The sequence below is a fragment of the Erythrolamprus reginae genome, chromosome 8 (assembly GCF_031021105.1).
Source record: "Erythrolamprus reginae isolate rEryReg1 chromosome 8, rEryReg1.hap1, whole genome shotgun sequence".
Lineage (NCBI taxonomy): Eukaryota > Metazoa > Chordata > Lepidosauria > Squamata > Dipsadidae > Erythrolamprus > Erythrolamprus reginae.
The window spans coordinates 23,839,560-23,854,242 of NC_091957.1; the positions used below are offsets into that span (position 1 = coordinate 23,839,560).

General features: G+C 39.4%; 1 protein-coding gene across 4 annotated transcripts; it reads left to right on the forward strand.

The window, feature by feature from the left end:
- Positions 1–64: 64 nt before the first annotated feature.
- CENPS (centromere protein S) lies at positions 65–14,574 on the forward strand. 4 transcript variants are annotated; one of them, XM_070759327.1, is made up of 5 exons: positions 65–154; positions 1,809–1,932; positions 4,795–4,828; positions 6,226–6,292; positions 13,082–14,574. In XM_070759327.1, the coding sequence occupies exons 1-5, from the start codon at positions 137–139 to the stop codon at positions 13,295–13,297; spliced, it is 459 nt and encodes a 152-aa protein (XP_070615428.1). In that variant the 5' UTR covers positions 65–136; the 3' UTR covers positions 13,298–14,574. The 4 variants fall into 4 exon arrangements, with proteins under 4 accessions (XP_070615428.1, XP_070615430.1, XP_070615431.1 ...); XM_070759329.1 differs by lacking the exon at positions 13,082–14,574 and adding an exon at positions 9,722–12,412 and having other exon boundaries at positions 66–154; XM_070759330.1 differs by lacking the exons at positions 65–154; positions 13,082–14,574 and adding exons at positions 479–620; positions 9,722–11,345.
- The last annotated feature ends 109 nt before the right edge of the window (positions 14,575–14,683 follow it).

Consider the following 14,683-nt stretch of genomic DNA (forward strand, 5'->3'; position numbering starts at 1 on the left):
GAAAGTAGCGGGTGGGAGGGGTGGCCGCCCTTCTCGGGACGGAGAATGCGCCTGATGGCCCCGCCCCTCGCCCCGCCCTTCAATAGCGTCGCCTGAGGCGAAAAAAAAGGCGGGAAAACCCGCCATTTTGGCCGCTATGGAGACTGAGGCGAAGGTACACCCACCCTTTCTCCTCCCCCCTCGCGCCCGGGAAAGGGTGCCCCTGAGCATGTGCAGAGGGTTAAAATTCCGATTCCTTACTCTTTCTCTCCTCTCACCCCGCTAACTCGGCTTTTGTTGTTTTAATACGCCGTGAGAGAGTTTGACGGACCTGAGGGGTGTGTGCGTGTGGCGAGGGGGGGCATGAACATTCACTGCCGCCGTCCCCACCCGGAGACGTAGTGCATCTAAGCATGTGTAGAGCGTCGTTTCTTGGGCTTTTGATATATTTCTTGAGACCGGGGAGGCGGAGGAGGATGATTGGTAGTGGTGGAAGAACGGGTCCCTGAGCATGTGCAAAGTGCCTGCCTTTTGGGAGTTTCCTGAGGAGGAGGGAAGATAAATCCTGCTGTTGGCAACCTGGCAATGTCCTTTGAGCACGGACAGAGTGCTTTGGGGACGGAATATCGGGAATGGGAATGGTTGGAGTGCATTTATGTTATATATGTATATAAATAGAAATGAAAGAGGAAAAAACCTGTAAAATTTAAACTAACAACGACGCGAAACTGTTGCGAAGAAGGAAATTGTATAATTTTTTTTGTTTGTCTCTAAATGCTTAATAAAAAAATTTAAGCATGTTGAAAGGCCGGGCCTCAAATGAGTAAATAAATTTTTTAAAGAAAATTATAAAATTACTGTTTTACTTGTAAACCAGAGGCAAGCAAGTGTCGGAGGCAGAAGAGAAATAATATAAATATTGAATATTCAATGTCATTGATATATTAAATTGTCTGGAAGACTTTACTTTTTATAGATACAGTGTTCCCTCGATTTTCATGGGGGATGCGTCCTGGGACCGCCTGCAAAAGTCGAATTTCCGCGAAGTAGAGATGCGGAAGTAAATATACCATTTTTGGCTATTAACAGTATCACAAGCCTTCCCTTAATACTTTAGACCCCTAAATTACCATTTCCCACTCCCTTAACAACCATTTACTCACCATTATTACTGGTACTCACCATTGAATAAGACACTTAGTGATCCTAATATTTATAAACATAATTATTTATTAACAATAATTATTTTTTTGTGATAACAATGCTGATTGCCTGAGATTTCGGCCAATCAGCAATGGCAGACGAAAGTTTGGTGTATGACAATGGGCGGGAAAAATCGTGGTATAGAAAAAAACCTGCGAAATATTTTTTAATTAATATTTTTTGAAAAACCGTGCTTTGGCTATTTGCGAAGTTCGAACCCGCGGAAATCGAGGGAACACTATACCAAAAATATCCTCTGTGTGTGTATTATGTATGCACATACACATGTAAACATACACGTAAACATACATGGTTTTTAAATATTTTACACAAGACAGTTAAGAAATTTGTACAAGATGCTGATTTTTCTGAAATCTAGCTTAGATTTAGGAAACATAGCAATGCCATTATAACATGTTGAAAGGGATATGAAATCCCAAAATTCCTGGTCACTCTGGGTAGCCACAATTCTTAAATTTCTCAGAGTCCAAAAACCTTGGCTTGAAAATCATACTTCATTTATTTGTTATGTATTGAGTTTATTTAGTAGACCTCGTATAATACCTACACAGACCAGTGCATAAAATAATTCTGTAACTTTTTCTCCTTAACTATGTTTTTCCTAGAGATTGAAAGCGGCTTTTCATTACACTGTTGCCTGTCTGTGTGAAGAAGTTGCTGAAGATAAAAACATTCAATTTAGCAGACAGACCATTGCAGCTATTTCTGAGATCACCTTCAGACAATGCGGTACTTTTCCTTATCTTTTTAATATTGTAGTATTTCTTTAAAAACAAACTGGAAATAAAGGTGGAGATAACGTTAGTAAAACTAAAGAAAATGCACAGATCCTTCAGCAAAATCAAAACCAGAGGGCAATTGTACTCTAGGCCAGTGTTCCCTCTAAGGAGGGCAGCGCGCTGGAGCACGGAGGTTTTTAGCGCTCAGTGCGGGAATTTTAAATTCCAGTGCACAGGACCTTCCCCTCGCCTCCCTGCTTTGGCATCAGCAGCCAGGGCCAAGGCTGCCCTGGCTCTGATACCCACCCGTGCGGCATCGGAGGAGGCATTGGCCTCTTTCCCTGCCACCGCGCTGGGGGCTGCCCCTTGGAGCCAGGGGGGATGGGCTCGGCCTCGGCCTACTCAGCCCCTTGCAGCGGAAGCGCGGGGCGGAGTAGGCGGTGGCGGCTGCTGCTCCGGGCCTGTTCACAAGCTTCACCTCCCCCGCTGCCGCACTGGGACTGCCCCCTGGAGCTGGGGACGGGCCCAGGCTCGGCCTACTCGGCCCTGGTGCAGCCGAAGCACAGGGCATAGTAGGAGGCGGCGCGGGGCTGGGCGCTAGGCGCCGTGGACAAGTCCTGCCTGCACAAGAAGTTCCCACTGCCGGCCACCATCTGGGACGGCGAGGAGACCGTCTACTGCTTCAAGGTCCAGTTGCCGGCATGGTATACGAGAGAGTGTGCGGGGTATAAAAGTTGCAGCTGTTGCATTCCTTCCCCCCCCCCTAAATAAAACATCCCCCTTCAGCCTTTGGATCGGGTGGTTTCTTTGCCTGGCCTCGGGTTGCGCTGTGCTGTGCTTTGGCCAACCGCCCCCTCCAAACCCGCCCTGGGCCAAAAACGGCCGCCGTTGCTCGACTGATGTTGCTGCTGAGCTCTTGGAGAGCCATGCTCATGGCTGGTGATACTGGGGAGGGCGAAGGGGTGGACGCGGCCGCTGGCTCTTAACTGGAGAGCCGGGCGGGGGCAGAGGCGATGGCGGAGTCCGGCGCTGGGGCCATGCGGGGCCGCTCATCCAGGAGACTGCTGACCAGCAAGCCGGCCTCCGCTCTCTCTCTTTCTGTTGCTGGCGTGGTGTACAAGAGAGAGCGCGAGAGAGAGAAAGGAGGGGGGGAGAAAGAGAGAAAGAAAGAAAGCGAGAGAACAAGAGAGAGAGAGAGAAAGAAAGAGAGTCAGAGAGCAAGAGAGAAAGAAAGAGAAGGAGAGAGAAAGAGTAAGAAAAAGAGAGAAAAAGAGTGAGAAAGAGCAAGAGGGGGGAGAGAAAAAAAGAGATAGCAAGAGAGAGAGAGAGAAAGAGAGTGAGTGAGAGAAAGAAAACGAGAGAGAGAGAAAAGGAGAAGAACCCAGCCACACACACACACAAGGGGGGAAGAGACAGAGATGGAAAAAGAGAGACGTGAGAGAGGGAAGGAATGAGAGAAATAGGGAGGAAGAGGGAGAAATGAGAAAAATGAGAGAGAAAAGGGGAAAGATAGGAGAGGTACCCAGAAATGAGAACTGTGGGAGAAATTTGAGGAGGGATGATTGATTATTAAATATGGATTGACTATGGAATATTGGTAAAAGATATATTTAGGTGTTGTTTAATATTAGGATCATGTATTAATTCGTAAAATTGGATTAGAATTTTAGAATTACAGTATATAGAATTACATAGGTAAAATTAAAGGAAGATACATATGATAAATAAGGGGTTTATGATATGTACTGTATGATTTTATGTCTTTGCATTATGAATTTAAAATATACTTGGAAATGTAGAAGATTGATGAAAGTTAATAATAGTAAATGCTAAGTGCCTGAAAATTAATTCTGTGTTACCTTGCCAAGCAGAATATATGACAAGCAGAATCCGAGACCAAGCTACAAGAAATAAATTGGAATCACTCTATAATATGTAAATAGATATATTGCTCTTGGGTCAAGTGGACTATACAAGAAACACCCCCGATTTGGTGGTGGGGAATGTGTGTGTGTCGGGGTGGTGGGCACAATTCATTACGCACTGTTTTATGTTGTGTGATGTTAAAATTGTTAAAAATCAATAAAAAATATTTACAAAAAAAGAAAAAGAAAATTAATTCTGTGGCCAGCTAGAGGTGGTATTTACCGGTCCTCTGAACTACTCAGAATTTCTTCTATCGGATGTCCAGAACCTGCTGGATTTCACTCCTGCTCTAGACTTCTTTATCAGTGGCAAAAAAGGAGCTTCCAATCCATACAGCACTACTGCTACATATTTGTGTTCAAATGTCTGACACAAAGAGGCAAATCATGGCATTTTGTAATGTAATCATGTACATTTGTGTTATGTCATCATGTCCATTTTGTCACATACTCCTCCCACACTGTGGAATTGATCTTAAAACATGCTTCGGAACACACGGCAGTACAAATGTAACATTTGCAATAGTGAAATCCAAAAGGGTGCAGCTGTTTTAAAAAGTTCTAGATAGGTCCTATGTTCATCCTCCTGTGCACTTTGAAGTATTTCTTTAATAAGATCCTGAATTTTAGCTCAGAATATTTATTCTTATGGGTATATATTTTTTTCTTTTATTCATCCTGTTATCCTAGGTACATTGCCTTTAATTTTTCTGGAATGTTTTACTAGATTTTTTCTTAGTTTACAAAACTGCTATTCTATAACCAATGTAGTTTTCATCCCCGCCTAACTTAACAAGCTGGGGCTGTTTAAAATAAATCTGTTTATAATAACATTGGAAGCTGGGTTACATTAAAAAGTGATGACTTACCTATAATTTTTTGTGTTGAAATTGGCTCTGCTTTTCAAGTGAAAACATTTTAAAGTACTTTTAAATTTTACCTTTCAGAAATTTTTGCAAAGGACCTTGAAATGTTTGCCAAGTAAGTATTCTGGAAAGAGGTAATACTTAACAATAATCACTATGTATCTTTGTTTGATAAGATTAGAAAAATATTTTCCTTTTGTTTTCTGTTGAGTGTCATATTCACAGCTGGCTTTTAGCAAGGATGGTCTAAAATTAATCTTGGGACTCTATTTCACTGCATTAATTCATATTTTATTTAATAACTGTGTTAAATTACTTGTGTATCTGGCGCCAAGCTCTTGAAAAAAGGGTGGACTAAGAAGGGTGCTAGTTAGTGAAAAGACGGAGAGCATGCTTTTGTATTATATTCAAGTACCGTATACAGATTTGAGCAGCAAAATATTCCATAGGCTTAATGAAGTAACTGGATGATGTTTGGATTGGAAGATGTTGCAATCTAATATTTTTGCCTGCCCTCCTCAATTCCCCCTCTTGTATTTGCCTAGCTTTTTCTATTGCTCTCTTCTACCTGCCACTGGTAGAAAAATTGGGGGTTTTTGTCTAAAAACATGAGACTGCCACAAGATCAGACCTCTCCTTGCAGTATCTGTTTTTAAGTAGTCATAATTTCACACACACACACATCTCACACATTTTGCTTTTGTGTCCATTTTCCTGGGTTAATGAAAGTCAATTTTCATTTTGCACATTAAAGTTCTAAATCAATGTCTTCATATAATGGGCAAGTATGTTAATATATGAATCAAGCGGGACGTGAATGATGCACAAAGAACCTGCTTTTAATATCCAGTGGTATCTTTGTCCAGCTTTTTGGACTTTTCCCCCTAGAGTTTGCTGAGATAATTCTCTCCTTCTCTACTTCCTCTCTTCCATTTATCACAATTTTATTTTAGAGTCTCAAGAACCATGGGAAGATCAATTGAAGATCAATTGAAACATTGTACCTATGCTCTGGAAATATTTCAAAGCCTGCCTTCCCCCTGTTCAAACAATGTTGCAATAATTACAAAGTAATGCAGTCAGTTTCCTATTACAGTATAGATGAAAATTGCTGTAGTACAGAATAGTATTTTCTCCATAGTGTATCAGTTGCCAAGGGAACATTTTATTTTACATAGATAAACATCAAAACAGAAGAAACAAAATGTCCCTGCTATTTATCATTCAAAGCTTGATAGACAAATTGTTAATTTAGTCTTGAAAAGAAGTCTAGGAGGGCTAGACTTCTAGGAGAGCTAGGGATCTTCTAGCCAAATAAAAACCCCAGAAGTATTTCAATATATGTAATCTAGTTGCCACTGTGTAAAAAAACTTCATTTTGTTAATATACTTAGCAGCTGTAGAAAAAGTTTGAACAACTTATGCTCAAGCAACTTTTTTAAATAAAGATTTTAAGATTAGACAATTTCCCTGCACCTTTCTTCTAACCTGATCACTTTCTCCTCCTCATAGGCACGGAAAACGGAGTACAGTTAATGTTGAAGATGTCAAACTTTTGGCTCGAAGGAGCAACTCATTGGTGAGATGGGACCCTCCCCTTTTGGATCTGTGGTTTCACTTGCTTACTGTTATGTTTCTTCTAAATTGAAGAAATTGAATGACGGTGATATGCTGGTGTACAGAAGCTGGCTGGCTGGCAGTATATTTGACAGAATATAGTAGTAGAACAGCATTAGTGAGTGATAGTCTCAGAATATTAGGGACTGGTTTTTTAAAAATATCAGAATAGTTGGAAATCTGGTTGAAAGCCACCATATTGTAAAAGCTAGCAGCACTTTACAGGTTTACACATACAAGAAATTACAGGCTTAAAGGGCTATCATCACACAATGTACTTTTCTCTGTAGTGTACTGAACATACAAACTAGTTTGGAAATGTTATATTTCTTTGTCTGTTACTTTTATGATGCTGTAGCTTTAAGAAGAAAAGCCTCTTTTGTCTAACTGATGTCCATCCTGGGTTTTAGAAACAGCCATGGAATACAAGTGGCTTACTTTCCGACATTCTGCTTTAAGCTCAGATTATGATACTGATCCTGTAATGTTAGTTTTTATTGAAAAGCACAATGTTCCCTCTTTTGTAATAGCAATTTATAAATGAAGAAGGCCTCTCAGTTGATTCATAAGCCAGGTAACTGAACTTTGGGGGTAAATTCTGCTTTCATCCTGGAATTTCCTTCCAACTCGACTTTATTTGAAGAACGGTGACTTTTGGGTCAGCCAGAATGGCTATTGAATGGCTAAAAAGTTACCACTTCAGTACCTGCCAGAGATGAGTGACTTCCTTCTCACTTTCCACCTGCTTAGCAATGCAAATGCAAAGTCAGTGACCTTGTCTTTCAGTTTTTGTTTTCCAGTACACAGCCCTAATTTTCATAACACCCCCACCCCAAAATAACACACTGCAAATAGTCCTGCATTGATAATACCTGGTATGGGTGGTGTTTATGTTTGTGAATGAATGTGGGGGGCTGATACCTTTTGCTGCAGATTGTCAAATTGGCTGATGAGCACAAAGACCTCCCTAGCATTTATCTTGCATGTTTATTATGCATTGTCTATAAGTTACCCTACCAGCTACTGATACAGGCAATCTCTCTTATTTAAAGTAGATCTTTGGCTTCAAATGAAGACCGCCAATGTTTCTGCTAATTTTAAATCCCAGCACAGCTCGTGTCTCCTCCCCACCATGCAATATTTAGCTATGGTATTTTTGAAAGGCAGGGTGGGTGGAGCTGAAGCATCCAGCTGAGTTGTGTGTCTTTGAACCAACAGCTGCAGAGCAATTTCATTGAACATAAAACGGAAGAGCAAAATAGCTACTCCAAATTATCCACCATTATAATTGTACCAAAGTCACTTGTAGTTCGTGAATTTCTTTTTTACATAGAATTTGGGCCAGCAGAATATCAGAGAAGGAAAATACTCAGCTAGCCCGTCTTTTGACCACAATTTATGTTACTAATCAAGACTGATTTACATGAATATCACCCCATTTTACCACTTTTCTTGCCAAAGTTGTTCAGTGAATCATTGTAGTAGTTAAATTAGTAGCACTGTTATTATGTTAATCGGGGTTCCCCATTGACTTTGCTTGTGGGAAAGTTGCAAAAGATGATGTTGCAACAATTGTAAATGTGAAAAATGGTCCTGGTTTAAGTGCTGTTGTAATTTCAAATGGTCATTAAATGAATGGTTGTTAGTCAAGGACTACCTGTACTGGAATCTGTGAAGGATCAAGTAACATTTGAGCCTTCCTCCTCATTTTTCTCCTCTCCTTACCAACTGCATAAGACAGCAGCAGTGATGGGCTACGAGCCGGAACGCTAAATTGCACTTGCCGCGGCAGCTCAAAAGTTCTTGCGGGACCAGCGCGATTTTGCTGCTGCACCTGTGGAGGTAGCAAAATTGTGTCTGTGTTTCGGCGAGGTTTTACCTGCGGCTCCGTGTGCGATTTTGCTACCTCCACAGGTGCAGCAGCAAAATCGTGCTGGTCCCGCAAGAACTTACGAGCCAAGGGCAATTTAGTGTTCTGGCTCGTAGCTCACCGCTGGACAGCAGTCTATCTGAAAATTAATTGAAAAGTAACTGCTAGTAAAATTGGAGGGATTTGTTTATGGAGAGCAAATTAGTATACCATTCTTTATATGGAATTGCTATTTCAGTCACCACCCTTTGATTGGACTATTGTATTTAAAGTTAAATTTTGTTGAGAATATAGCGCCACATTATATCCTGATAGAACTCATTTGCACTTACCCCATCATTCATTTGTACAGCAAATAAATTGAAAATGGGAGAGAAGCTATAGATGCTATAAAACAGGAGTAACATAAAAGAAGAAAAAAACAATAATAATGTATGAGTTGTCACGGGCCAAATGGCTCCAATAAGCTGTTTTTTATAAAGAGGAAAATTGAAACAAGATGCAGTCATCTATTCCTAACCACTGATTTATCAGTAAAACTGGCAAAAACAAATAAGATTTATTTGGCTTTGAAGTGTATGGATCGGATATGTGGGAATCATAAATTGAACCAAATTCCTATAAACACTGCTGGCTCACGCTTGGTACATACGGTAGGTCTGGGTTTTTTTTCTCTTGTTAAAAATGAATTGAGCAACAGTTAGCCACCATTGCCAAGAGGACATAAGCATATTTACAATTTGGAAAATGCCTTAAACCAACTCAGGCAAGAAGTTGAAGCATTGTTGAAATCTCATCTTTTTTCTTAGTCAGCATGGCTGATGATGAAGAATGTTCAGCATTGGGATTTCATTATGTTACACATTGCCCAACATTTCATCTGTTAAGTTAGTCCTTTTTAACTGTTGGGGATCAAATTGGGGTTTTTGTATTATGAACAGGTCTACCACCACTATCTAATAACCATTTAAAAATCATCTTGCAACAAATTATAGCAATTAAAAGTGAGGAAAGAATTGCACAATAAGTTTGTGTGCAGAATGATCTACCGTCCTTCCTACCTCGGATGAACATTTGAAACAAATGAAAAGTCTGACTAAAATCAACTAGTAGATCCATTGGTAGATAAAAATGAATGGAGGAAAACATTCCTTTTTCTCTCCTTTTATTATTTTTTTTTTGTAGGGAAAAAAACCTTGAATTTGATAACTGTTATAACTGCTTGGATTGGGTGGGAAAAATGATTAAACAGCATTGACTTTTCAGGGCATGTATAGCCAGAGATTTAATAATTGACATATCCAAATGATTTTTATCTTGAATCACAGCTTGCCATCTATTTACCAGGAGCAGTTAGTTGCTGTTTTTATTAGACTTCGTCTTGGTCCAGGCCTGAGGAACCACTGCATGTCAGCCTGCCTACAGATCTTTATGTTTATCTATACATTGCTATGTGTTTCATTGACTGCCTAGTGAACCTGTGCTACTATAGGTTACTGATGACCTTCTCTATATTTCTAGTTAAAGTATATTACTCAGAAGAGTGATGAGCTTTCTTTGAATAACCTGGAACAAAAGGAGAAAAAGAAAAAGAAACCGGCTGCTAAGAAAGGAAGAATAAATTTGAATGAGTTTGAAGAACCTGTGGCAACCGAGAATGAAGATTCCAACATGGCGTAAACCTCACTCTTGCTGATACCAAGATAGTGATTTCTCGTGTTCATTATGGAGCCCAGATCCTCAGTGCCATCTTGCTGAGATTGCAATTCTGTTTTTTAAATTTAAATAAGCACAATGTGTTTGGAAAAAGCAATAAACATTGGGAAAAGAAAAATATTCTTGGATGATTGCCTGGAGTGAGTTATTTCAGATGAGAGCAGTCACACTGAAGAACGATGATTATAAACAGCAAAAGGAGCACTCAGTTCTCACTGGACAAAATGTTTGGAAATCTTAAGAGCAAATCTTCACGGCTTTACACTGTGCCAATTTTCCTAGGAAGTAAAATTGGCTGAAAATTGGACAAGTATTAGCATCTATCATCAGCAAAGCTATGGGCACTGGAGAAGAAAGGGGAAAAAAACATATCTTGAGAGTTTTTCTGATCACACAGGAATAGTTCCTGCCCCTTCTTGAAAATACCTTACATATATTTTTATATTTGAATTGTCCTGAATCATCCTAAATATTTAGTTGAGCATCTTGTCAAAAAGCTCAGTTATTTTGTTCCTCTGCACTATTACTTGATTTTTCATATCATACTCAGGTATAGTTCTTAAACTGGGTTCTATAGGAATAGGGCAATTGGCTTTCTTCGCACTCAAGAAGATCAGGGTTTCACAAAATGGGTCAGGCCACATTATAGTTTAAAATGATATATGTGACTCCCATCTATCACTGAGTAGCATTTTCTCTTTCAACTGGACAGTTCTATACTGCAATTAATAAAACATTTTATTAATAATGGAACAAAGTTAACAAACATTTCTATCCTGAATGAATTTGTTTTGTCCTCTCAAATGTCCTCTAGGCATCTAAGTATCAATTTATTGCATCATATGGCAATGAATGTCATCAATCAATTCTACATTATATAGTATAACGCGAGTTTGTTGTTTTTATAGAATCCCCTGACAACCAATTTTATTGGGTGATAGAGCTATCCAGTACTTTGAGAAACACAGTCTATTCATTTTCTGTGTGTCTTATAATATTTTAGCAACCTGTAGTGTAACATATCTTCCCCACTAGAGACTGTTGCATTTGCTTCTATCTAATAATTTGGCAATTCCTACACTATTGCAGGGAACTTGTAGTTAAATTTTCGCTTTATATTTCCCCGGGTTCATTCTAATTTTCAATATGTTTTATCTGTACTATACCTTGCCTGACTTTTGCCAACATTTTGCCCTTTGGGATTTTTATTTTTAGTTTTGCTTGGAAATTTTTCATTATTAATAGTAAATTTAGTTTTGCTTCTTTGCTCTCCTCTGCTCAGTTTGCCGCAGTGAATCATTACTTTGGTAAATCACACAATTTTGTACTCAAAGCGTCCTAGTCATTGTGAGAATAATGGTGAGGAAATGAGGTTCAGTCGGATGGAGAGGGTTTTTTTTAGCAAATAAAAATTCACATACAGCTTAAATTGATGGCAAATGTACTTTAATGGGATTGACACCCAGAGACTCTAATTAAGGGTTAATTTCACACAATTTGAAGATTTAATTGTGCTCGGCTTATGCGTCATTGCTTGAGTTTGGAAAAAATAAAGAGAAAGGATGGTTGGGTGAGGTTGGGGGTGGCGAATGGCTCCTCTAATAAAACCTAGCAGATTGGAAAACAAAATCTCCCTCCCCATATCTAAAAAGCCCAACATATAACTTGCAACCAGATGAAGTTCAGACTACATTTGAGCTAGATGGCGTTGCAAGCATTCTCCCCACTCTGCCTGTTCCTTTTGGGGCTGGTCCTGTTTCCCTGGCCCATGGGGGGTGACAGAACGCTTGCACTTCCTGTTCCAGAAGGGCTGTTGAGGCAACAGAGTAAGGTAAGCTGAGGGCAGCGGAAATCCTGTTCTTTTGCTGATAAAAATAGCCAGAATATCCATCAGCTATAGAGTTAGAATGGAGGTTGCAGTCCGGAGTACTGTATTTTAAAATAAGCTTGAATTGAAATCCACTGGGTTAGCTTGGGGAAATAGGTTGTTGGCTAAATGATTTGCTTTTACTTGTACCCTGAATGTGCCTAAAATGCATTTAGAATATAATTCTTTATTGGCCAATTGTGAATGGAGATACAAGGAATTTGTCTTTGGTGCATATATTCTCCGTGTAAATAAAAAGACAAGATAGATACACTTTGATAGGGCTCCTGCTTTGGAAGCATTTTAATCAAGAGCCCTCATTTTGGGGGGAATAACTAATGTGGTGACACTTTCAAAGAAAAAATTGGGAGAAAATAATACAAGAATCAGGAAATAGTATGTCAGAAGCAAAACTGAATAGCTCTAAGGCATTGATAAGCTTTCTCTTGAATTTCCATTGTATATGTCTCATTAAAAAGACCGCCTACATCTTCACCTTCAAAATAATTGCTATGGATTGTCACAAAGAATTTAAAAAGCTGTTTTAAAAGTTTTCAGCTCAGGATGTTTAAATTACGCTACTCTCCTGAAACAGATTCAAAGATAAATAAAATCTATAATTAAAAATCTATTTTTCTTCCAAATTCTTATTACAAGCTGCTGCATGGCAGCCTGATAGATTTAACGCTTGAAACTATTGCTTTAATAGAGAGCTTTTAAATGAAATGGACTAGAATGGAATTATGTTTGAAGGATACAGCAAAAAGGAATTCCATTTGCTTAATTTTTACTTCAACATACAAGACAACCAAACCTCAAAGGAAATTTAGAACTGGTAGAAGCTTTTTCCTTGGCATGCTACTTTCTCTCTATGTGTAGTGATGCTTTTGAACCAAGGCATAGTCATTCAGTGACAGGAGCATCCTTTGAAATCATCACAGAGACAGAAAACGTGAGGAGTAAGCATCAAAATCTCATGGTTTACATTTCACCACATTTTTAATAGCAATTTGCTAGGATTAATTATAAGGTGAGAGCAAGTCTTTTGCTTTCAGGTTCAGACATTGTATCTAGGATAGTTTGAAACCACCTTAGCTCTTACAGGGCATATTTGAGCCTTTCCATGTCCAGCGGATCTCCAGGAATAAGGAAGGGTCTGTGCATGAAACTGAGCAGGATTTACTTGCCAAGTCTCAAGGCAAGGTAGCTTAAATCTCTCAGCCTTTAAATTTTAAAGCCTCGCTTTTCCTCACTTCTTTCCACAATGATGTTTCATTCCCTATTGTTTCATTTGCAAGTATTTTCAGGCACCGGCAGGTCTAGCCAAGGAGGAGCTACTGGTTCTTCTCTCGGGGCTGACTGAACGGTCATCGCACATGAATACGTCCCATCTTTCAAGACAGGAGAAAATTGGAGCTGGACTGCGAGAACAGAGACCACTTGCTCCTCAGCCCCCAACTCGGGAAAAGGCACCCTGTAAAAACTTTTTCTGGAAAACGTTCTCCTCTTGCTAACCAATTGTTTCCTGCCCAGATGGACTCAAGAGTGGATCCCTTCTACTGGCATTAGAAGTGTGCCTACATACCGAAAGTTTTGTTTATATTGTGGTTGGATTTCCTGACCCCCACGCAGGTGCTCCTGCAGACTTTAATGATGCCCCCCACACTCCCACATCCCTTGTGTGGCAAAACACAACTTTGCTCATGTTTTACATGTACTTTGGTCATACGTAGAATATACAAAGAGAACCATTTCCCATTTGCTCTTCTGTTTGACAATAACCCATCAGCAAAATGTGCTTGTAAGCGTCTTCAGGCTTCTGCTTATTTTAACAAGGAAAAAAGTATAGATCCCGTGTCTGTAAAATTCCTATTGAAGCTGTTTCCCAAATTGAAATTATTCCTTCTTCTAGGGACTTCTGTGAAACACATAATTTTATTTTAAGTGGTATTAGCAGCTCAAATAGACAGTATAGGCAGAAATAACAATAACCAAATACTGTTAAGATTGAGGAAGGATGTATACAAAAAGAATTGAGAACTCTGTCAACAAGTTGGCACTCCTTTTTTCCTTCTGCTTCAGTGGCTCAAAGACAATTTTATTCTGGTCATCATAGGCTCCTGGGTTTTATGCAGGCTTAAGACTATCACATTTCTTATCCCAAAAGTTGAGAATGTGATTTCTTTAAAACAAAACAAAAAAAAAAAAACAGAAAAAAGAAGTATATTTTATCCTTAGGCTCTTTTTGTGGGGCTTCTACAAAACTGTACTGTATTCACAATTTGAACCTCTTTTTAGCAAACGTATTGAAAATGCCAGGAGCCAAGCTCTAAACTTATGAAGTATGAAGCCTCAAAAAAGGCTTGCTAGAATTGAGGACTGCATTTTTGTGTGTCGCCAAAATAGTTTCCATGTTTGTATTGACAGGATCATTGCGTGCCACTTAAGAGGGGTTGGCAAGGGAACAAAAGCATAAGCCACAGTTGGGCATTTATGCCTATTCAATAGCACAGCATCTGAAATGCTGTTGCGAGAAAACGGGAGGAAAAAAACCCAGTACGTCCATTGTCTTGATTAAGGATTTCTGTGCCCTCCATATGTACAGTATGGCCATCGTCTGAATGGAAGAGTAACAAAACAAACAAAAGATTGTAACACAGCTTTAAGAATTCCAGAAAGAGGCAAGCTAAGAATGCCGTGTGCCAACTCGTCTTTCCTGGGTTTTTTTGCTAGTGCCCAGTTGTTTCCCCATATAATTGTTCCATGCTGAAATAAAATATTATTACATGTACTTAACCTTTGTGCTGCCTTCAATTGAGAGTGAAGTATCTCATGTGAATTTAGATGTATTCCTTATTTAGTGCTTACACCTGAATCAGTTACTTGAACTTAACTTGGGA

What these genes read in the sequence shown, in the direction of transcription:
- CENPS (XM_070759327.1), top strand. An exon ending in GACCTTGAAATGTTTGCCAA is followed by an intron (nt 4,829 to 6,225) that starts GTAAGTATTCTG and finishes TCCTCCTCATAG; the next exon opens with GCACGGAAAACGGAGTACAG. An exon ending in CTCGAAGGAGCAACTCATTG is followed by an intron (nt 6,293 to 13,081) that starts GTGAGATGGGAC and finishes TTCATTTGCAAG; the next exon opens with TATTTTCAGGCACCGGCAGG.